Consider the following 23,568-nt stretch of genomic DNA (forward strand, 5'->3'; position numbering starts at 1 on the left):
CAGCACTTGGACTTGTTCAGTGCCCTCCTGTTGGACTGTGCCCATCTGTCCAACCTGTCAAGGTCCCTCTTCAAGGGCTGTAGCATCTTGAAGGGCACTAAAAAAGGTATTATCAAACATTTCTTCTCTTGGCTATTTGTGTGATTACAGAGGAGAAGGCAATGATTTCCCTAGTTAGGGCCACACTTTGAGAACCACAGGTTTAAAATCCAAGGAAATAATGATATGTCGGGCGGGGGGAGGGGTGGAGGGGGTGGAAAAGAAGGATTCCTAATGAACTTTTCAGACAACCTACCAGCCTGGGTGATGGTTTTGATGATTATTTAACCATCGTTTTTCAAGCACCGTAAATGCAGCTTTGGAGCTGGCAAATGCATGTTCATGTTAATTACAAGCAGAGTGGGTAATTTGTCTTTGTACTGTGGGCATTCTGTGTTTTGCAACTAGAGGCAAAGATGTGTTGGGTTTGAAAGGCTCTGCCTTTGGGCTTTTCTGTTCGGGAGGTATCAGCTGGAACAAATAAGCTGAGAGTGCATTTGCTGCTTCGGCTCTAATCTCACCACCACTTGCAGAAATGGTTTGTGTCAGCAGCTGATGCACAGAAAACCTTGCATGGGATTTGTCTCCTTTTTTTTTTCCTCATCAGAGAATAATTTTTAGGAGCTTCAGTGGAGTTTCCTTCAGTGACTAGTGTTCTCCAAACCTCCAAAGCATTTGCTGTAGGCAGAGGGCAGGGGCTTGTCCTCGCTGCAGACAGGGGGATACCAAGATGATCCAAGGAGCTGGAGCAGCTCTGCTGTGAGGACAGGCTGAGGGAGCTGGGGGTGTTCAGCCTAAAGAGCAGAAGACTCCAGGGGTACCTTAGAGCTGCCTTCCAATGCTTGAAAGGATCCTACAGGAAGGCTAGAAAGGGATTTTTCATGAGGATGTCTGGAGACAGGACAAATGGGAATGGTTTGAAGCTGAGAGAGAACAGGGTTAGGCTGGAGCTGAGGAAGAGGTTCTGCAGTACAAATGAGGTGATACCCTGGAATGGGTTGCCCAGGGAGGTTGTGCTTCCTCCTTGGGGGTGTTCAAGGTCAGGTTGGATGAGGACTTGAGCAGCTGAGTCTGGTTGAGAGGTGTCCCTGCCCGTGGTGGGGCGGTTGGAGTAGATGATCTCTCAGGTTCTTTCCCACCTAAGCCATTCTATGAGGGAGTTGTTGTTGATGATGGCTGGAGGCTTTGCTTCCTAATTTGATTCTTCGTTTTCCTGTGCCTCTCTTCATGGACTGGGAGAAGTCACTTAATCTCCATACCTCTGTCTGTAGCCACTGCCCTAGAAAAACAGGCACTGACCATGAGGCAGACTGAAGGCAGGAGTGGCTTCACTGCACCTGCTTCTTCCTACACAAGATCCACCTCACTTCGGAGTGTAAGAGGATGCTTTGCAGGGAGCAGCATGTCTCTGGGAGGATAATGGTGCCTACAAGGATGTTTTAGTCTTTCACAGGTCGGTTTGCAAGTGTGATTTGTCCCTTCACCACCAGCAGTCAGAGCTGCTCTGGGGGACAGGTCCTGGGGCTGTTGGTGTGGATCTTCCCTGTCCTTTCTGGTGCTGTTGTGGCTTTCATGGTTGATGGCCAATGGTTAGCTTAGTCTGTAAAAGTAAACTGTGAAGTTGGAAAGCTGTGTCAAAAGGGCAGTTTCCCATGTGGAATGGTCTTCATTTCCCACCAAATCAAAGGGAAAATTGGCTCTTTGCACCACTGGACCCTTCAAGACTTTCAGAATCGTCTCATGTAGCTCAAGCTATCATTGCCTCATGTCTCAGGAATGACAGCAGTAAAAAGGGAGCTTTCTGTTGCCTTACTCAGCTCTGCTTCCTCAAATATTTATTTTCATGACTTGATCTTTCATCCTGTGTTTATTTTAATGGGGTCTGCAGTGGGAGAAAAAAGGCATGGTAAGGGAGAGAAGGCAAAAGGTTTCTGCTGTTTGCAATTCACCACAGCCTGCTTGTTTCCTTCAGGGCCCCTTGCAGTGCTCGTGTTTGGCTTTCATTTGTTTCTTCCCCTTATCAGCATCCCTTAAGAAAAGATATTTTGTTGAGAGCTCTTCTTCTCAGATAACCCAGGGATATTTTTAGGTTGGAGTTATGACTCTAGGCATCTTCACACAATTTACATGAAGCCTCTTAATAGCTGCAAAGGTTCCCATCCTTCCCACCCGCCGCCCCGCTCCTTGGGGATGAGGTTTTTGTCACTCCTTGCCTTAAAAAGGGGATGACGATGACAAAACACAGCCTTTGTGTTTATAGATATTAATCTGGGCTGGGTGCAGGATTATTTCTTTGGACTGCTCCATCACTGCAGATAAATAATTCGTTGAAAAAAGGAATTCTGAGAACTTAGGACTCCCAAATCTGTGACTGGTTGAAGCTGATGCTGAATTGAGTGGAGCTGTTATGGTTGGTGTCACCAAAGGCACCTCTGCTGTCTGCTCAAACAGATTTACCTGAGCAAAAGATGCTCTAGTTTATTTCTTTTATTCATTTATTTATTTATTGCCTCTCTCCCCAGAATAATATTCACCAGAGGTTTGGGGTTTTTTTGTGGTGATCTGAAAGAATTGCAGTTTGTACTCTCCTCACCTTTAATTCCTCACACCTAGCAAGGCTGCAAGTCAAAAGCCCCAAATCAAACCACTTTTGCACACAGCAATTCACATCCCCTGGAATAAGTATGCTGTGTGGCTGGTGCCTAGGAAGGCCTTCCAAAAGATTCATTCTATTAATGTTTTTTGGTCTGCTTTCCCATTGTAGTCCTAGAGCACTGAAAATGACCCCAAATTCTGCACCATCACAGATGCCTACCCAGCTCACAGCTCCTGCAGCTTAGCAGTAAGCCTCCTGGTGTCCTTCATGACTCAGATGTAAACGTGGTGCAGAGGTGATGTTCATCGGTGCCTTCCCCGGCCAGTGTTTGCCCTTGGAAGGAAGATGTGTATTTTCTAGATGGAGAAGCACACCCATGACAGAGACCCCAGCCACACACAACCTCAGGACTCCCAACACTTCATCTGGGTCCTGGTGGATAACAGTTTCTCCATGGGGACAGCAATGTGCCCTTGTGGCGAAGGAAGCCAATGGGATCCTGGGGTTCATTAAGAGGAGTGTGCCCAGCAGGTGGAGGGAGGTCCTCCTTTCCTTCTACTCTGCCCTGGTGAGGCCTCACCTGGAATATTGCATCCAGTTTTCAGCTCCTCAGGCCAGGAGGGACAGGGATCTGCTGGAGAGAGTCCAGTGGAGGGCTACAAGTGTGCTGAAGGGATTGCAGCACTGCCTGATGAGGAGAGGCTGAGAGCCCTGGGGCTGTTCAGTGTGGAAAGGAGAAGGCTGAGAGGGATCTGATCAATGCCTATTAATATCTGAAGGCTGAGGGTCAAGAGCAAGGGGACAGGCTCTGCTCAGTTGCACCCTGGGATAGGCCAAGGGACAATGGATATCAACTACAGCACAGGAGGTTCCACCTCAACATGAGGAGGAACTTCTGTACTGGGAGGGTCACAGAGCACTGGAACAGGCTCCCCAGAGAGGTTGTGGAGTCTCCCTCACTGGAGGCATTCAAGCTCCATCTGGATGCATTCCTGTGTGACCTGTGCTGGATTCTATGGTCCTGCTCTGGCAGCAGGGGGTGGACTCAACGATCTCCAGAGGTCCCTTCCAACCCTAACATCCTGTGATCTTCATGCTCCTTAGCTCCATTTAAAATGTGTCTCCAGTTTCTGCTGAACTCAATGCCACAGGCTTTTGCCTGGGTTGATTTTGAACAAATATAGTTCTTACCTGAAAATTAATTATAGGGAGTTTGCTGTTAAGAGACCTGCCAGTTGTCATGGATAAGGAGGGTCTTATCTAATGCCTGCTTTCACCAAGAGGAAGACATGCACTAAATTAAATAGGCTTTGACAGAGGCTCTAAATTATCTCAGGCTTTCCTGTGAACCGTGAAAAGACAAGTGGTTATAGACAAATAAGTGCTGAAGCATCTGGGGGTGTGATCTAAATCAAAGCTAACAGGTCCTGCACAAGAAGCTGCAGATGTGTAGAAGACTGCCTGTGCAGTATGATTGTCCCCATCAGCTGTGAGTTTAGATGAATGAGCCAAGGAGACCACTGCAGTCTCCATCCAACAAGCACTTGGATGCTAGATGTGGACCCAGCTTGTCCCATCCTTGCTTGTGTCACTGTCCTGAATGTCCCTCATTTAGTTTAAACCCATCACCCCTTTAGAATAGACTAGACTAGACTAGACTAGACTAGAATAGGTTGGAAAAGACCTTTGAGATCATCGAGTCCAACCTCTCACCCAACACCATCTGACCAACTAAACCATGGCACCAAGTGCCCCATCCAGTATCTAAGGTAGAATTTCTGTCCCCAGCTCTATCATCTCTAACCTAATGCTCCCTGACACAATTTCAGGCCATTTCCTCTCCTTCTATCACCTGAGACTAGAGAGGAGAGCCTAACCCCCTCCTCACTGCAGCCTCCTCTCAGGGAGCTGTACAAAGCAACGAGGTCTCCCCTCAGCCTCCTCTTCTCCAGCCTGAACACCCCCAGTTCCCTCAGCTGCTCCTCACCAGCCCTATTCTCCAGACCCTTAGACCAGTTTTGCCCTTCTCTGGACACTCTCCAGCACCTCAGTGTCTTGAAAATGAACACTGAGGAGCATTCTTCAAGGCAGGAGCAGCTCGTCATGAGCAGTGTGCCTGGATTCAGGGAGGGCTGCTCTCCAAGCAGTCAGTGCAGCCAAAGCTGGGAGTGTGTCTAAATTTCCCTGTGTTTTCCTGGAGCAGCCTAATGGCCAGCCCTGCCTTTGTGAGCTCGCTTTAATAATCCCAGGCTCTGCCTCATTGCATGGGAAGTGTTATTAAAAAGGTAATAAAGTGCTCCAAAGACATGCAATGGAGAGAGAAATAATTTGATAAATAATGCAATTGCCTGGAATCAGTTACATTCAGAGGAGCTCTGTGGCACAAAGCTATGTTGCTGGTAGGCTCAAAACTGCTGTAGATATTTTCCTGCCTATCAACCATGGGGAAAAAGGCTGAGCAAATCCACCACAGAATCACAGAACTGTCAGGGTTGAAAGGGACCTCAAGGCTCAGCCAGTGCCAACCCCCCTGCCATGGGCAGGGACACCTCACACTACAGCAGGTTGCTCACAGCCACATCCAGCCTGGCTGCAAACACCTCCAGGGATGGATGAGGCTTCCACCACCTCCCTGGGCAACCTGTGCCAGGCTCTCACCACCCTCATGGGGAACAACTTCTTCCTAACACCCAATCTCAGTCTACCCATTTCTAGTTTTGTTCCATCCCCCCCAGTCCTATCACTCCCTGACACCCTCAAAAGTCCCTCCCCAGCTTTCTTGTAACCCCCTTCAGATACTGGAAAGCCACAATGAGGTCTCCTCAGAGCCTTCTCTCTTCTCCAGACTGAACAGCCCCAGTGAGCTGAGCACCACTGAGATTGTTCTGTCTGGTGTTGCTTTTTCTCTCCCTCTTGCTTTCCATGCCCTCCCCTTGGCCAAGCAGAGCTCCAGAGGATGGACAATAGGCCATTCATCATGTTGGTTGAGATACAGTGTTTTTCACAGGTACATTTAACCCAAATCCTCTCTCAGAAGATGGATTATCTCCTAGAAGAACTCTGGCATGGCAGTCTCCTTTCAATAGGCACGTCAGGCACCTCCACAAAGGCTGTACATGAAGGGATCAATGGGAGTTTTATCTCCAATTGCACTCAGTGTGTGTTTCTTCCAGCTGACACTCATTTAAATGCTTGCTCTAAGACAGCTTTTCTCCCCTTAGCAGAGAAAGGATCAGACATCCTCAGTATTGTTTCCTTAAGAGGAGAAAAAAAAAGGAAAAATATTAAAAGAAAAAGGGAAAAGGGATGAAAAAGAGAAAAAATGGATTTAAGTATTCACTTGGCTAAGCATGAAATATTTTCAGATGGATGTGTTTAATCAGCAGTGAAAGCAAGAGGAGTTGTGCTTGTGTTTCATCAATTAAAATGCTGAAATTATCAGATGAGCAAGAACCTAACTTACTGCCTTGCAGCAGTGCTAATAAAACCATTTGAGAGGGGAAGGGGGTGGGGGGAAAGAAAGGAATGAAACAGTCATTTTGTCATTACAAGCATTTTGCTCCAGAGAAACATGGGAGCCGTAACCTGCAGTCCCATAGCTGTGCTGCCTCCCTCGGGAGGAGAAGAGGAATGCTGCCTGCCATATGGGCTGTGCTTGCAGTCCATTCCACCTTTCCATCTGCTGAACAAAGCATCACAGACCCCTGAGGATCACCCAGTTTAAATACACATGCCATGGGCAGGGGCACCTCCCACTAGCCCAGGCTGCTTAATGCCTTTATCCAACTTGGCCCTGAACACCTCCAAGCAGGGGCAGCCACAGCCTCCCTGGGCAGCCTGTTCCAGTGTCTCACTACCCTCACTGTCAAGAGTTTCTTCCTAGAAGAAATAGAGGGCAAGGTGAGAAGAATATATTGAGGGATACCTACAGGATCCTTTGCCTGGTGTGGATCTTCTGTTGGTGGGGAGTGGACTTTGGGAGGCAGAAAATACATCACAATGAAAATGTTGGAGCATGGACCTGCTCCTCAGTCCTGTAAAGGCTTTCACCTGGAGTCTGTGAGGGTGTGGGTGAGGTTGAACAGCCCCTGGGTGTGTGGTGGTAATGAGATTTTTTTTTTCCTGGACCTGCATAGATTGTTTTAATGACACAGCAAAGAAAGGACATCAAACTGTTGGGTTGGGTCTGCAGGAGGCCACAGAGATGAGAACCTCCCCTAAGGGGACAGGCTGGGAGAGTTGGGGCTGTTGAGCCTGGAGAAGAGAAGGGTCCAGGGAGACCTTAGGGCAGCCTTCCAGTACCTGAAGGGGGATCCAGGAGAGCTGGGGAGGGATTTTTGACAAGGGCTTGGAGTGCCAGGACAAGGAATGATGGCTCTGAGCTGGGGGAGGGGAGACTGAGACTGGAGATGAGGAAGAAATTCTTGACAGCAGATACTGTAAGTCTGTGATGTTAGAGCTAAGACTGTGTCAAAGCACAGGGACAAACCTGAGCAGCAGGTCCCAGGTATGTGCTGGTAGATGCAAGTGATGCACTCAGCCACCCAAAGGTCAGATTTCCTTGGAGCAGGGCTGGAGGCAATTACTGCTCCTCAGGTTGATGATGTGCTCTGGGAGTTCTGCAGGTTTCAGCAATCATTTCTATTCCAAATAAGGCTTTGATCTCCTTCTCACAAAGTTGATGATCAAACTCTGACTGTTCTCCACGGGCCACATTCTATCTCCAAATGCATATGCTACTGCCTGGGAAAGATTTATCTGCTCCTGGGAATCCTGCCCAGCAGTGGGGAATGCTGTGGTGAGCGACATGAATCAGTTCTCTTTGGCTCGATATGGGGCTGGAGGTAACACAGCCTGCTGATGGGCAACTTAATAGATCTGGCAGATGGATCATCAGCTGAAAAATAAGCACTAATAGATCAGACCACAATGACTGTTCACTGCTATTTTTCCCTCATGCTGCTCCAGGTCTGCACCACCTCTTCCATCCAGCTGCAGCTGCCGCTGGAGATGCTGGGCAAGGGAGCATTGCTATCCCGGTCCAGACAGAGGGTTGTGCTGATCACGGAACCCCAGACTGGGTTGGGTTGGGAGGAATCTTCTAAGGTCATCCAGTCCAACCCTCTGCAACTAGAGCAGGTTGGTCAAAGCCCCAAGCAACCCGACCTGCAGTGGTTCCAGGGATGGGGCATCTCCCACCTCTCTGGGCAACCATTTTATACAGTCAGCCTCTCACCACCCTCACTGTATAAAATGTCTTTCTTCTTTCTCTCCAGTCTGAATTTCCATCTTTCAGTTCAAACCATCCCCCCTTGTCCTGTCACCACAGGCCCTGCTCAAAAGTCTGTGCCCAGCTTTCTGATCATCCCCTTTAAGTCCTGAAAGGCCACAAGGTGTTCTCCCTGGAGCCTTCCCTTCTCCAGGCTGAGCAACCCCAGCTCTCTCAGCCTGGCCTCTTTTGGACCTCCTCCAACAGGTTATTTTCCTTTTTCTGCTGAGGACTCCAGAGCTGATTTGGCCATCATGCCAAGGTGAGACCTTTCTGGCTTGCTTGGGTGTCTTATGAACAGCAGAGCTCTGTGCAGCTCTAGCACCCAAGTAGGTATTTGTCATCCATAAAGGTGTTTCCTTCTCCTTCGTGTACCTTCCAAGGTTCACACCAACCAACCAGTCAAAGGCTTTAAGACCCTTCCTGCAGAGCTGGCCAAGGGCATTCATGGTCATTGGCAAGAGGCTGCTGTGGGGACTGTGTACCCCCATGGGCTTTGGAAAAGGCTTCTGCAGAGGAATGCAAAGTGTTCAGCTTGCAACATGTTATGTTTGCTGCTGCAGTGGCAAAAAGAAGTGGGCAAGGGAGGGGAGCTTTCAGCAGTTTTAAAGGTCCTTTGTCCCCAGAAGGGTTTTTATCAGAGCACTGACAAGGTCAGCTCTTCCTGGGGTAGGACCTAAAGTGCTGGTTTAGGAAGCAAACAATCCTTTCATCTCCTCATTTCCAGTGTCTCTCTGCTCTCTGTGGACCTGAAATCTCCAGCTGACAACATAAACCAACAGATTCTCTCTGTTGTAAACACTGAGTTTAAACCAGGTGACCTTTCTTTACCTAAGGATGTGAAGCTGCCTGATATCACCTTCCTTTCCCAAGGCATATTTTGATCTTCTTTGGGTTGGCTCTGATACTAGCAGCGACCATGAGCCAGGTTCTCTGAAGAGCTGCTGCATTAAACTCTCTAGTTCTCACCCTGGTCAAGTTCTCAGTAGAGATGTTGCATTAACCTGTCAAGCTCCCACCCTGGTCAAGTTCTCAGTAGAGATGTTGCATTAACCTGTCAAGCTCCCACCCTGGTCAAGTTCTCAGTAGAGATGTTGCATTAACCTGTCAGGATCTCACCCTGGTCAAGTTCTCAGTAGAGATGTTGCATTAACCTGTCAGGATCTCACCCTGGTCAAGTTCTCAGTAGAGATGTTGCATTAACCTGTCAAGTTCCCACCCTGGTCAAGTTCTCAGTAGAGATGTTGCATTAACCTGTCAAGCTCCCACCCTGGTCAAGTTCTCAGTAGAGATGTTGCATTAACCTGTCAAGCTCCCACCCTGGTCAAGTTCTCAGTAGAGATGTTGCATTAACCTGTCAAGTTCCCACCCTGGTCAAGTTCTCAGTAGAGATGTTGCATTAACCTGTCAAGCTCCCACCCTGGTCAAGTTCTCAGTAGAGATGTTGCGTTAACCTGTCAAGCTCCCACCCTGGTCAAGTTCTCAGTAGAGATGTTGCATTAACCTGTCAAGCTCCCACCCTGGTCAAGTTCTCAGTAGAGATGTTGCATTAACCTGTCAAGCTCTCACCCTGGTCAAGTTCTCAGTAGAGATGTTGCATTAACCTGTCAGGCTCTCACCCTGGTCAAGTTCTCTGCAGAGCTGCTGCATTACCCTGCCAAGTTCTCAGCAGAGATGTTGCATTAACCTGGTCAAGACAAGGTGTAGATTTGTGGCTGCTGCTGGCACTGTTGTGGTTGGTAGTGTCAAGGAAGCCAGAATGTTCACTAGCAAGTCAGTAGCTGGTTGTCTGGGTTGGTGGTGGTTTAAGGGGGTGCATACTCAGCAACCAGCCCTTGGTTCTGAAGCAGTGCATGTGTTTGGTGGAAATGTGCTTCATCTGTATGGCTTCTTTGGCTCCTTATTAGAGAGGAGGAGGCTGAGGCCTCCTTGCTGTCTGCAGTTCCCTGGAAGGAGGTTGGAGACAGGAGGGGGTCAGTCTCTACTCCCTGCTATCTGGTGGTAGAAGGAAAGGAAAGGGCCTGAAATTGAACCATGGGGAGGTTTAGGATGGAGATTAGAAGAAAATGTGTTTCTTGCAAGAGTGGTCAGGCATTGGAACAGGCTGCCCAGGCAGGTGGTGCAGTCACTGTCCCTGGAAGTGTTCAAGAAATGTGTGGGCATGGCAATTGAGGGCATGGTTTGATGGCCATGGTGGTGTTGGGTTGAAAGTTGGACTGGAGCATCTTAGAGGTCTTTTCCAACCAAAGCAATTCTATTCTTTAAAAAGCATGTTGGGGTGTACTGTCGAAGAGGAAGAAAGTGTACCCCAAAGTGCTTCATTTAACCTGAACTTTGTGCCTTGGAAGAACTCTTTCAGGCCAGCTGCCAGAAGTGGTTGCTGAAGGGTTGATTGCCTGCAAGCCAATTAGCAGTTTGAGAACCTTTGGTGGCCTGGAATGAGCCTCTCCTCTCATTTAATGCAGCTATGTCTGCAAAGGAAATCTGTGAGCTAGCAAAACCAGTGAACAGCCCTTCCCACTTCCCCAGCTAACTGTGACCAATCTCAAAGTGTTCAAACAATGACTTGGTAACTTCTGACACACTGGATTCAAATTAGAGGACAAAACAATTCTAGCCTGGAAAAGCACCTTCAGCAAAAAATGAAAAGCCACTACAACCACCAGGGCTCCTAATCAATGAGTCACAGCAAGGTTTTAATGGTCTGATTTATTAAACAGAAATTCAGTCAACTTGCACAACTATTTGTCAGTTTTCACGCTGGTCCTTTCCAGGAGCCTGCAGGGAATTGTCATAGAATCAGAGAATTGTCAGGGTTGGAAGGGACATCAAGGCTCAGCCAGTTCCAACCCCCCTGCCATGGGCAGGGACACCTCACATTGCAGCAGGTTGCTCACAGCCACATCCAGCCTGGCTGCAAACACCTCCAGGCAGGAGGCTTCCACCACCTCCCTGGGCAACCTGTGCCAGGCTCTCACCACCCTCATGGGGAAGAACTTCTTCCTAACATCCAATCTCAATCTACCCAGTTCTAGTGTTGTTCCATCCCCCCCAGTCCTATCACTCCCTGACGCCCTCAAAAGTCCCTCCCCAGTTTTCTTGCAGCCCCCTGCAGCTCCTGGAAGGCCACAATTAGGTCTCCTGGGAACCTTCCCTTCTCCAGACTGCACAGCCCCAACTCCCTCAGTCTGTCCTCATAGCAGAGCAGCTCCAGCCCTCTGCTCATCCTCATGGCCCTTCTCTGGACCCCTTCCAGCACCTCCAGGTCCTTCCTGTAACAGAGGCTCCAGAACTGGACACAGTGCTCCAGGTGGGGTCTCAGCAGAGCAGAGTAGAGGGGCAGAATCACCTCCCTTGACCTGCTGGCTCTGCTTCTCTTGATGCAGTCTGAATTGTGATTGACTTTCTGTGCTGCAAGTGCACACTGCTGGCTCCTGTTGTTAGTTACTTACCAGATTAGAATTAAGTGTGCCTGGAGACTCTCTGGGGAAGGGGTTTGGAGAGCTTGGTGTAAGTCCCACCTGATCTCTTTGCAGCATGGGACCAGGTTCAAAGGGTTCACGCTCAAAAGAATAGTGAAGAGGTGATTGGGAACAGTCAGCATGGCTTCACCAAGGGCAAATCCTGCCTGACCAACCTGGTGGCCTTCTATGAGCAGGTGACAAAATTAATAGATGAGGGGAGAGCAACTGATGTCATTTACCTGGACCTGAGCAAAGCCTTCGACACTGTCCTGCACCACATCCTGGTCTCCAGGCTGGTGACACACGGGTGTGATGGGTGACCACTAGATGGATAAGGAACTGGCGTAATGGCTGCACCCAAAGAGTGGCTGTCAATGGCTCCATGTCCCAGTGAAGGCCAGTGACAAGCGGAGTCCCTCAGGGCTCAGTCCTGGGACCTGTCTTGTTCAACATCTTTGTGGGGGACATGGACAGTGGCATTGAGTGCACCCTCAGCAAGTTTGCTGATGACACCAAGCTGTGTGGTGCAGCAGACACGCTGGAGGGAAGGGAGGCCATCCAGAGGGACCTGGACAGGCTGGAGAGGTGGGCACAAGCCAACCTCATGAAGTTCAATAAAAGCAAGTGCAGGGTCCTGCATCTGGGTGGAGGCAATCCCAGGCACAAATCCAGGCTGGGCAGTGACTGGCTGGAAAGTAGCCCTGAGGAGAGAGACTTGGGGGTGCTGGTGGACAAAAAGCTCAACAGGAGCTCTCAGTGTGCACTTGCAGCCCGCAAAGCCAATCAGATCCTGGGCTGCAGCAGGAGAAGTGTGGCCAGCAGGTCGAGGGAGGTGATCCTCCCGCTCTACTCAGCCCTGGTGAGACCCCACCTGGAGTACTGCCTCCAGTTCTGGAGCCCCTATTACAAGAGGGATGTGGAGGTGCTGGAACGTGTCCAGAGAAGGGCCAGAAGGATGATCAGAGGGCTGGAGCACCTCTCCTATGAGGACAGACTGAAGGAGTTGGGGCTGTTCAGTCTGCAGAAGAGAAGGCTCCAAGGTGACCTCATTGTGGCCTTCCAGTATCTGAAGGGGGCTACAGGAAGGCTGGGGAGGGACTGCTCAGGATCTCAGGTAGTGATAGGACTAGGGGGAATGGAATGAAGCTGGAGGTGGGGAGATTCAGGATGGATGTGAGGAGGAAGTTCTTCCCCATGAGAGTGGTGAAGCCCTGGAATGGGTTGTCCAGGCAGGTGGTTGAGGCCCCGTCCCTGGAGGTGTTTAAGCCCAGGCTGGATGAGGCTCTGGCCAGGCTGACCTAGTGTGGGGTGTCCCTGCCCATGGCAGGGGGGTTGGAACTAGATGATCCTTGTGGTCCCTTCCAACCCTGAATGATACTATGATACTATGATACTATGATGATCTCAAAGGTCTTTTCTAACTGAAAGAATTCTATGCTTCTCTGATCAGCTCTGCTCAAACCGGAAAGCCAACTGGCCATGGCTTTCAGCTTAGAAAGAGGAGAAACAAAGACAGCATCAGATCCTTGGGATGTCTCCTTCTCCCAGAGACTTTGGAACTTGAAATTAAAGCTTTGGATTTGAAATTAAGACTTTGGAATTTGTAATTAAGGCTTTGGAATTTGAAATTGAGGCTTTGGAACTTGAAAGCAAGGCTTTAGAACTTGAAATTAAGGCTTTGGTATTTGGAGTTAAGGCTTTGGGGTTTGAAAGTAAGGCTTTGGAACTTGGAATTAAGGCTTTGGATTTGAAATTAAGGCTTTGGATTTGAAATTAAGGCTTTGGTACTTGGAATTAAGGCTTTGGATTTGAAATTAAGGCTTTGGATTTGAAATTAAGGCTTTGGTACTTGGAATTAAGGCTTTGGATTTGAAATTAAGGCTTTGGAATTTGAAGCTGAGGCTCTGGAGTTTGAAATTGAAGTGTCTTCAACAGATGCATTTTAAATGAGCTGTGGAAGTTTAACCAGTCACCAGGTTTCGACCATATGGCTGAAAATGGAATGTGAATAAACAAACAATAATCTCAACTCTATAGAAATAATCTCAAGCACCACTTTAGAATAGAATCGAATCGAATCGAATCGAATCGAATAGAATAGAATAGAATAGAATAGAATAGAATAGAATAGAATAGAATAGAATAGAATAGAATAGAATAATAGAATAAACCAGGTTGGAAGAGAACTTCAAGATCATCATGTCCAACCTATCACCCAACACCACCTAATCAACTAACCCATGGCACCAAGCACCCCATCAAGTCTCCTCCTGAACACCTCCAGTGATGGTGACTCCACCACCTCCCCAGGCAGTCCATTCCAATGGGCAATCACTCTCTCTGTGTAAAACTTCCTCCTGACCTCCAGCCTGAACTCCCCCTGGTGCAGCCTGAGACTGTGTCCTCTTGTTCTGGTGCTGGCTGCCTGGGAGAAGAGACCAACCTCTGCCTGTTTACAACCCCCCTTCAGGTAGTTGTAGAGAGTAATGAGGTCACCCCTGAGTCTCCTCTTCTCCAGGCTAAGCAGCCCCAGCTCACTCAGCCTCTCTTCACAGGGCTGTGTTCCAAGCCCCTCACCAACTTTGTTGCCCTTCTCTGGACTCGTTCCAGCAAGTCAACCTCCTTCCTAAACTGAGGGGCCCAGAACTGGACACAGGACTCGAGGTGTGGCCTAACCAGTGCAGTGTACAGGGGCAGAATGACCTCCCTGCTCCTGCTGGCCACACTGTTCTTAATGCAGGCCAGGATGCCATTGGCCCTCCTGGCCACCTGGGCACACTGCAGGCTCATGTTCATCTTACCATCAACCAGCACCCCCAGGTCCCTCTCTGCCTGGCTGCTCTCCAGCCACTCTGACCCCAGCCTGTAGCACTGCCTGGGGTTGCTGTGGCCAATGTGCAGAACCTGGCACTTGGATGTGTTCAATCTCCTGCCCTTGGCCTCTGCCCATCTGTCCAGCCTGTCGAGGTCTCTCTGCAAAGCCTCTCTACCCTCCAGCAGATCAACTCCTGTCCCCAGCTTGGTGTCGTCAGCAAATTTACTGATGATAGACTCAATGCCCTCATCCAGATCATCAATAAAGATGTTAAAGAGGATGGGGCCCAGCACTGATCCCTGGACTTCTTGGGATGGCAAAAATGCAGAGGGAGGGAGTGCAGAGGCTGGCAGGGGCAGTGCTGGAGCTGGGTGGTCCTTCTGGAGCTGGAGCACGTTGCTGAGCTGGTTGTGTCATGTATATTGATTTGAATTGTAATGCGTGCCAAGGGCACCTTCAGCTTCCAGAAAGGCACTGCTGTTTCCCAAGACCTGAAATTGATAAGAGCACTAAATAATTCCTCAGGAGCTCCTGGTGCTGCTGCTGCTTCCCAGGCTCCTCTACTGGAGGCCAGTGTGGCAAGTCCTGTGCTCCAGTGCACATTTAATGTAATATGTGCATTGATTTGTGCCAACACAGTAGTGAAGATAAGAGACAAGTAGCTATATACCACTCTCTTCCAATTACTGAGCTGGAGCAACTGCTGCAGAAGCAAATATATGGCACTGGACTCCTGCAAAAATAAATTACAGTGGTGAATGTTACTGACTGCAACAATTTGGAGACCTATAAGCCAGTTGAGAAGCTTCTATTAATATCGCTGCTACTGATGTGTGAAATATAACCTCTGTCCCTAGTCCCTGCCAGCTGCTCTGCTGCAAGAGCAAGTCAGGGAGAGGGTAGCCAGGATGGATGTGGCCCTTTCTGAGGGTGACAGAGCACTGGAGCAGGCTGCCCAAAGAGGTTGGGAAGTCCTCCTTCTCTGGAGAGATTCCAAACCCAGTTGGAAATTGCGGGCAGCTCACTGTGGGTTTAGCAGGGATGTTGGACTGGGTGATCTCCAGAGGTCCTTTCCAGCCCCACCGTGCTGTGGTCCTGCCACCGAGAATTGGTGGCTCCTGTCAGTGCATCTCCCATTGTCCTCTTCTTCCTTGCTCAGTACCACTGCTATAAAGACACTCAAGCTGCCATGTTTGAGGGTCTTTACAAACTGGAACCCAGGAGGCTCCATCTGAACAGGAGGAGGAACTTTGCTGTGTGGGTGATGAAGCACTGGAGCAGGTTGTCCAAAGATGTGGAGTCTCCTCTGGAGACTCCCAAAGCCTGACTGGACGTGTGTGGTGGTTTTAGCTTTCATTTGCTTCCAACTGAGCTTGTCTGGCAAAGTTAATGCTGGGGGAGGGGGGAAATTTCAACCCACCAAACGTGTTCCAGTGTGGCCTGCCCTAGGTGACCCTGCACTGGCAGCAGGGTCAGACTGGATGATTTCCAAAGGTCTCTCCCAGTCCCTACCATTCTGTGATCTGTGCTTTTGAAGCAGGTCTATGTATGTGGAGCAAGCAGCCTGTGTAGAGCCATCAAGAGAACATGGCATGACAAAAGGCACCCACAGCAGCTCCAGCTCCTGAGGTGACATAGTATCTCCTGAGTCTCACTGGAGACTCAGCTGGCCAGAGACTGGGCAACCCCTGGCTGGCATGAGCAGATAGTCTGTGCTTACGTGCATGCCTTGTCTCACGCTGGCTCTTTATTCTGCTGCCTCAGTGTTGCCCCATGGCTGTAAGATCGGGTTTGTGCCAGTTCATGTGGTCTGTTTCTTCAAGCCTCCTCAGATGGGAGGCATCATCTGAGCACTTCTGTGATGGAGCAGATCTTGCTTGCTCAGTTCCTTCCCTCCTCTTTTCTCAGCCCAGTTGTGCAGAGCACGATTGGCATTAAGGATGCAGGAAGGCTTCTTCATTTTCTTTCAAATTACTTCAATTGGGAAATAATTGAGCAGGAGAAGGCAGGAATTAATCCAAGATTTTCAATGCAGGGCTGAAAACGGCTGAAGGGGAGGAAGCAGTTTGCTGCAAGACATGAAATTGAGCAGAGAGAACCAAGTGTTTTGCTAAAGGAAGTGATATTAGGCTGGGGGCAAGGTTTGCCTGGAGTCTCCACAGGGCTCAAGTCATTCACCTTTCCATGGGATTTACTGGACAGGATCAGGTTTTCTGTTTTCATTGACTGGACTGATAGGATAGAATCCTTTCAGCTGGAAGAGACTATTAAGATAAGTCACCCCTAAGCCATGTCCCTCAGCACCACCTCTGCATGGCTGTCCATTCCTACTCTACAAAGAGGAGCACCTGTGTGAGGAGGGCACGGGACTGAAACAGCATAAATTGGGTTTAACCTGCAAGTAAAACTGGAGATCATAGAATCAGAGAATTGTCAGGGTTGGAAGGGACATCAAGGATCATCCAGTTCCAGCCCCCCTGCCATGGGCAGGGACACCTCACACTACAGCAGGTTGCTCACAGCCACCTCCAGCCTGGCTGCAAAAACCTCCAGGCAGGAGGTTTCCACCACCTCCCTGGGCAACCTGTGCCAGGCTCTCACCACCCTCATGGGGAAAAACTTCTTCCTAACATCCAATCTCAATCTACCCATTTCTAGTGTTGTTCCATCCCCCCCAGTCGTATCACTCCCTGACACCCTCAAAAGTCCCTCCCCAGCTTTCTTGTAGCCCCCTTCAGATACTGGAAGGCCACAATCAGGTCTTATGGGAACCTTCTCTTCTCCAGACTGCACAACCCCAACTCCCTCAGTCTGTCCTTATAGCAGAGCAGCTCCAGCCCTCTACTCAGCCTTGTGGCCCTTCTCTGGACACCTTCCAGCACCTCCAGATCCTTCCTGTAGTAGGGGCTTCAGAACTGGACACAGTGCTCCAGGTGGGGTCTCAGCAGAGCAGAGTGGAGGGGGAGAATCACCTCCCTCGACCTGCTGGCCCTGATTCTCTTGCTGCAGCCCAGGATGTGATTTGCTTTCTGGGCCTCAGGAGCTGGGAGGGGTAGGGAGGACAGAGGGGAAGCACAGCAGCCTTGCTGAAAAGCCATCAGCCCTCTGGAAAAGGGGGGGGGAGGGGGGATGAAGCAGCAGCGAAACACCTGCTTGACTGCATCTGCTCAGGAGCAGCTCTCGCATTGCCAAGCGGCGAGCGAGCGTGGGGATGTGTTTTCAGCTGTGGCCCCTGGACCACATGTTGTCAGGGTTGTCATGGTGAGCTCTGAATATCAAAGCACAGGCACATGTAAAACATACACAGCCTGCTGGTGTGTAAATTAAAATTGCCCTGGAGTGAAGGCAGGGGGGAGGGAAACTCATGTCAGTGGTGCATTCAGGATTTATGAACTGCACCCTGAGAGGCTTCTGTCAGCTGAACTGCCTCGGCTAAAGGCAACGGACTGTCTGCTGCTCAGACCATCAATAATTAATGCAGACTCCAAAGACTTTTACATTGACTTAAAACCAAAACAGAACAGAACAACACCCTGTTTTTGTTGTCTCTTGCTTTCCCCCCCCCCTAGAATCACTGTTTTGGACGATGGGAGCCTCCGGATTGTCAACGTCACCAAATCAGATGCGGGAAGCTACACCTGCGTGGCCAGCAACCACTTTGGGACAGCAAGCAGCACAGGCAGCTTGGTTGTGAAAGGTAAGGGAAATATTGACTACATGTCAGTGGTGTTCCAGATCAGAGTCTTAAGAGCAACCCCAGGCATCCTGCAAGGGGCAGGACAAGGGGTAATGGATATAAACTACAGCACAGGAGGTTCCACCTCAACATGAGGAGGAATTTCTTCACTGGGAGGGTCACAGAGCCCTGGAGCAGGCTGCCCAGAGAGGTTGTGGAGTCTCCTGCTCAGGAGACTTTCATGACCCATCTGGATGCATTTCTGTGTGACCCGTGCTAGATTCCATGGTCCTGCTCTGGCAGGGGAGTTGCACTCAATGATCTCCAGAGGTCCTCTCTAGCCCCTGACAGCCTGTGAGCCTGGCATCCTGTGTGCCCCTTTCCCCAGTCATCCCTTCCAACCCCTGACAGCCTGTGAGCCTGGCATCCTGTGTGCCCCTTTCCCCAGTCATCCCTTCCAACCCCTGACAGCCTGTGAGCCTGGCATCCTGTGTGCCCCTTTCCCCAGTCATCCCTTCCAACCCCTAACAGCCTGTGAGCCTGTCATGCTGTGTGCCCCTTTCCCCAGTCATCCCTTCCAACCCCTAACAGCCTGTGAGCCTGGCATGCTGTGTGCCCCTTTCCCCAGTCATCCCTTCCAACCCCTAACAGCCTGTGAGCCTGGCATCCTGTGTGCCCCTTTCCCCAGTCATCCCTTCCAACCCCTAACAGCCTGTGAGCCTGGCATGCTGTGTGCCCCTTTCCCCAGTCATCCCTTCCAACCCCTAACAGCCTGTGAGCCTGGCATCCTGTGTGCCCCTTTCCCCAGTCATCCCTTCCAACCCCTAACAGCCTGTGAGCCTGGCATGCTGTGTGCCCCTTTCCCCAGTCATCCCTTCCAACCCCTAACAGCCTGTGAGCCTGGCATCCTGTGTGCCCCTTTCCCCAGTCATCCCTTCCAACCCCTAACAGCCTGTGAGCCTGGCATCCTGTGTGCCCCTTTCCCCAGTCATCCCTTCCAACCCCTAACAGCCTGTGTGCCTGGCATGTTGTGTGCCCCTTTTCCCAGTCATCCCTTCCAACCCCTAACAGCCTGTCATTCTGTGACTTTTCTGCCAAAGACCTTTTGCTAAACCTATAACTTTTAACAACCACAACAAAAAAGAAAACAATCATTTGATAAGCAATGAGAGACGCTGACAAATGTCTTCATTTTCAGCCTGCTTATGAGTAGCCCAGTGTGTGATGAATTGTTATAGGCAATGACTATATAGATTATTACACTCAGAATCACTCTCTGTTCCCTTCATATCTGGGGGAAGGACCTACATTGGATAACAAATCAGGAAAGATTGATCATAAAGCAATAAATCAATCAGAAAGCTCTAATGTTGTCAGTTCTCATTCTCCCAAGGATTGGCATTGATGGATGGTCTTTGGTTAGAGGCTCTCCTCATCAATTCTCTTTAGGGTATGTAGGGAGTGCTTTAAAATGTGTGAATGCAAGTTTTAATCTGTGGGGTTTATAGCCAAAGCACACCTCAGCAAATACTGCCAGAATCCTCAAGGGCTGATCAAGCTGCTGGGCCCCTGGTGCAAGCTGCTGGTGGCAGTGGCACAGCAGCAGTTTTTTTCTCAGGCCCTGTTAGATGGAAGGTTTCTGAGGTTGCTCTTCTTGGCACTTGATCTTTCTGCTCCCCTTATGGCCAGAGGCCAATTGTGCAGCTCCAGGGTTGAGGGCAGTGTTGTCCCTATGCACCTTCTTGCCAAGGGTCAGGGCTGGCTGCTAGCTGAGTGACAGATGCTCTCTGTGAGCACTTTACCCTCCACAAGCTCTCTGGGCAGCCTGCTTCAGGGCTCCAGCACCCCTCACCACTCACTTGAGTTTTTCCTCGTGTTTTATCCTGGTTTTGTGAGGATTGCAAGGGTTGAACTGGGCCAGCAGTTCAGGGCTGCAGGGGACTGAAACATCTCTCTTATGAGAGAAAAAAACTGAAAGAATTGGGGGGGAGTGGGAGGTTAAGTCTGGGAAAAAAGCAGCCTGAGGGCGGATCTCATCAGTGCTGATCAATACTTCAAGGGTGGGTGGCAGCAGGATGGGACCAGGCTTTGTTCAGTGGTGCCCAGTGACTGGACCAGGGGTAATGGGCACAAACTGGAACATCAGAAGTTCCTTCTAAACATGAGGAGGTGCTTCTTTAATTTAAGGGAGATGGAGAACTGGAGCAGGCTGACCAGAGAAGTGGTGGAATCTGTCTGTGTTCCTGTGGGACCTTCTCTAGGTGACCCTGCCTTGGCAGGGGGGTTGGACTCAGTCTCCAGAGATCCCTTCCAACTCCTACCATTCTGGGACTCTGTGACCACTTGCACCACCACAAAACAGGCAGTCACTGGAAACAGAATAGAATAATAAACCAGGTTGGAAGAGACCTTCAAGATCATCGTGTCCAATCCATCAGCCAATCCAACCCACCTGAACAACTAAACCATTCCATAAGTGAAGAGTCCTGCTCCTGTGGTTCGTGACTGCTCCTTGGGTATCATGAGGAGGAAAGGATAAGCCTCTAGCTCCCAGCACAACACTCATCAGCTCTCACACCTGCTCTCTGGGTTCACCTGGCTTACAAGTCACTTGTCTTTGCAGTGAGGTTATAAAGGATTAGCAAGTGCTCTCTTTTCTCCCTCAGTGCTCTGTTTTAACTCGAAGCCATTAGCATTAATGGGAGCCACGGAGAACAAATTCTTAAGCCCAGGACTGGGGACATTCAGAGCAAAGTGAGAAATGCAATTTCCAAGCCTATCCCATAAAAAAAAAATAAAAGTATAAAAGAGCAGGAAGTCTTCTGCCCTCCACATGAACTGAGTAAAATACTGCATTTTATACCCAAATGCTTTGGTTTCCCTGCCCCAAGACAAAAAACCCCAGGCAGGTTGGGATGGGAACAGCAGTGAATTCCTGGGTTTGTCTCACTTTGGTGGTGACTTATCAGCTGAGGAGGTTTCTGACCTTAAGGTATGTTTGCATTCTGTTATCCCTTTCTAACTCATCTTATGTCATTGAGGAAAAGACTGTGAAGGTCAAACCCCTCATTTCCCCCCTCTAACCTTCCTTTGTTCCTCCAGTAGCATTGCAAGGTCTCCTCTTGTTTAGTTTTGTTTGATTTTTCTTTCTCTCTCAGGGAGAGATTCCAAGGGTGTCACAGACAAGTGTAGGCAAGGATAGGAGGAGAAGAATTTCTCTTACACCAGACCCAAGGAGCGTAAACCAAATCCCTGGCAAACAACCAGAGAAGGATGAATAAATAAATATTCATAATATGCATGAGGAGACAGCTTAGGGAAGATGAAATTCTGACAGGTGCCCACGGGGCCGTGTGTTAACATCTCCTTGTCAGAACCAGGGAGCCTCTGCGGGCTTTGTGACCCACCGAGGCTGTGGGTTGGGTTTGTTCTGTTGGTTTGGGGCTAATTGAGAACCACCCTGGCCTCCCCGACCTGAAATCTTGTAAACTTGCATGTAGGGGTTGACCTTTAAATGAAAAAGGGAGGGCTGGATTTGCAAGGGTGGGGAAGAATCCCTCAGACAGGCTTCAGAGCCATGTAAAACACAGGGTGTGTTTACATCCAGTACATAAATATTCATTCTCCATCTCTTTTTTTCTCTTCCCCCTCCCCCCCCCTTTATTTTTCCTCTACTTGAGGCTAAATGTTCAATTCTTCCAACACAGAAACACTCCAGTAGCAAGGGATTAAGTGACAAATGGTGTAAACAAGCATAGGCTGTACCAGATCAGGTTATTTGTGTTTAATGCAGGGATCTAAATTGGCTAATACAGTAGCAGCTCTGAAAGCACAAACTCATTTCGAGACACTGCAATAAAAGATCTGAGTGCTGGAAGTTCAAGGAGAGGCTCCTGGTGCTAATGTCACAGCTTGTGCAATGGCTGAGCCCCAAAAGAAGTTTCCCAAGCAGCATGGATGGAGAAGTGAAGGCTGAGAGGGGACCTTCAAATGAAGGGTGGCTGTCAGGAGGATGGAGGCAGGCTCTTTTCAGTGATACCCAAGGACAGGATGAGGAGCAATGGCTGTAAATATCCAATCACAGGAAATTCCATCTCAGTATGAGAGAAAAAATAGAAAGCTTTCACTCTGAGGTTGATGGAGCCCTAGAGCAGGCTGCCCAGAGAGGCTGTGGTGTGTCTTTCTCTGGAGAGCTTCAAAGCCCATCTGGATGCATTTCTGTGTGACCTGAACTGAGTGGACCTGCATTGCAGGGGTTTGGACTTGATGATCTCTGGAGGTCCCTTCCAACCCCTAACACTCCAGCAAGAAGCAGCAAAACCAATCAAATGAGAGGAATGCAGATGTTAGGATCATGGAATGGTTTGGGTTGGAAGGGGCCTTTGAAGCTCATCAAGTCTAACCCCTCTGCATTCAGCAGGGACATCCCCAACTAGAGCAGGCTGTTCAGAGCCCCAACCAGTCTGACCTGCAATGGTTCCAGGGATGGGGCATCTCCCACCTCTCTGGGCAGCCTGGGCCAGGCTCTCACCATCTTCAGTGTGAAAAGTGTCTTCCTTCTATCAGGTCTAAATCTCCCTCTCTTAGTTCAAACCATCATTCCTTGTGCTGTCACAAGAGGCCCTGCTCAAAAGTCTGTCTCTATTGATGACAGCATATCACCATCATTCCTCCACTGATGATAGCATCTCACCACCATTTCTGAGGAAGCCTCATCCCTGCAGGTTTTTGCAGCCAGGCAGAAAGGGACCTGGGTGTACTGGTCAATAGTAGGCTGAACATGAGCCTGCAGTGTGCCCAGAGGGCCAAGAAGGCCAATGGCATCCTGGCCTGCATCAGGAATAGTGTGGCCAGCAGGAGCAGGGAAGTCATTGTGCCCTGTGCTCAGCACTGGTTAGGCCACACCTTGACCCCTGTGTCCAGTTCTGGGCTCCACAGTTTAAGAAGGACATTGAGAGACTTGAAGGTGTCCAGAGAAGGGCAATGAGGCTGGGGAGGGGTCTGGGGCACAGCCTGTGAGGAGAGGCTGAGGGAGCTGGGGTTGCTTAGGCTGGAGAAGAGGAGGCTCAGGGGAGACCTTCTTGCTCTCTACAACTACCTGAAGGGAGGTGGTAGCCAGGTAGGGGTTGGTTTCTTCTCCCAGGCAACCAGCACCAGAACAAGAGGACACAGTCTCAAGCTGTGCCAGGGGAGGTTTAGGCTGGATGTTAAGAAGCAATTCTTCCCAGCAAGAGAGATTGGCCATTGGGATGTGCTGCCCAGGGGGGTGGTGGAGTCACCATCACTTGGAGGTGTTTAGAAGGAGACTGGATGGGGCTCGTGGTGCCATGGTTTAGTTGATTAGATGGTGCTGGGTGATAGGTTGGACTTGATGCTCTTAAAGGTCTATTCTATTCTATTCTATTCTATTCTATTCTATTCTATTCTATTCTATTCTATTCTATTCTATTCTATTCTATTCTATTCTATTCTATTCTATTCTATCCTGCTGTAGTCTGAGGTGTCCCTGCCCATGGCAGGAGGTTGGAACTGGCTGATCCTTGAGGTCCCTTCTAACCCTAACAATTCTATGCTTCTACCTTCCTGTCCTCATCAGGAATTCTGCTCACACTGTTGGATCTTTGACCAGGACAGCTTCCAATGGCTTTATTTGCCTCTTTCATTACGATGCACCTTTAACATTTTCCTCTTGCCATTAGCTTGTCTCGT

The 23,568-nt window shown here is 49.5% G+C and overlaps 1 protein-coding gene across 6 annotated transcripts in view; it reads left to right on the plus strand.

Moving 5' to 3' along the window:
• LOC137449153 (contactin-4) overlaps positions 1-23,568 on the plus strand; it is a 425,057-nt gene that overhangs the window by 352,534 nt on the left and 48,955 nt on the right. For all 6 annotated transcript variants that reach the window (XM_068154396.1, XM_068154400.1, XM_068154397.1 and 3 more), the window contains one exon: positions 17,753-17,880. In XM_068154396.1, coding sequence (XP_068010497.1) covers positions 17,753-17,880 — 128 coding nt within the window. The remainder of the gene's footprint in view (positions 1-17,752; positions 17,881-23,568) is intronic.

The sequence above is a fragment of the Melanerpes formicivorus genome, unplaced genomic scaffold (assembly GCF_026170545.1).
Source record: "Melanerpes formicivorus ecotype bairdi unplaced genomic scaffold, bMelFor1.0.p_v2 SCAF_28, whole genome shotgun sequence".
NCBI lineage: Eukaryota > Metazoa > Chordata > Aves > Piciformes > Picidae > Melanerpes > Melanerpes formicivorus.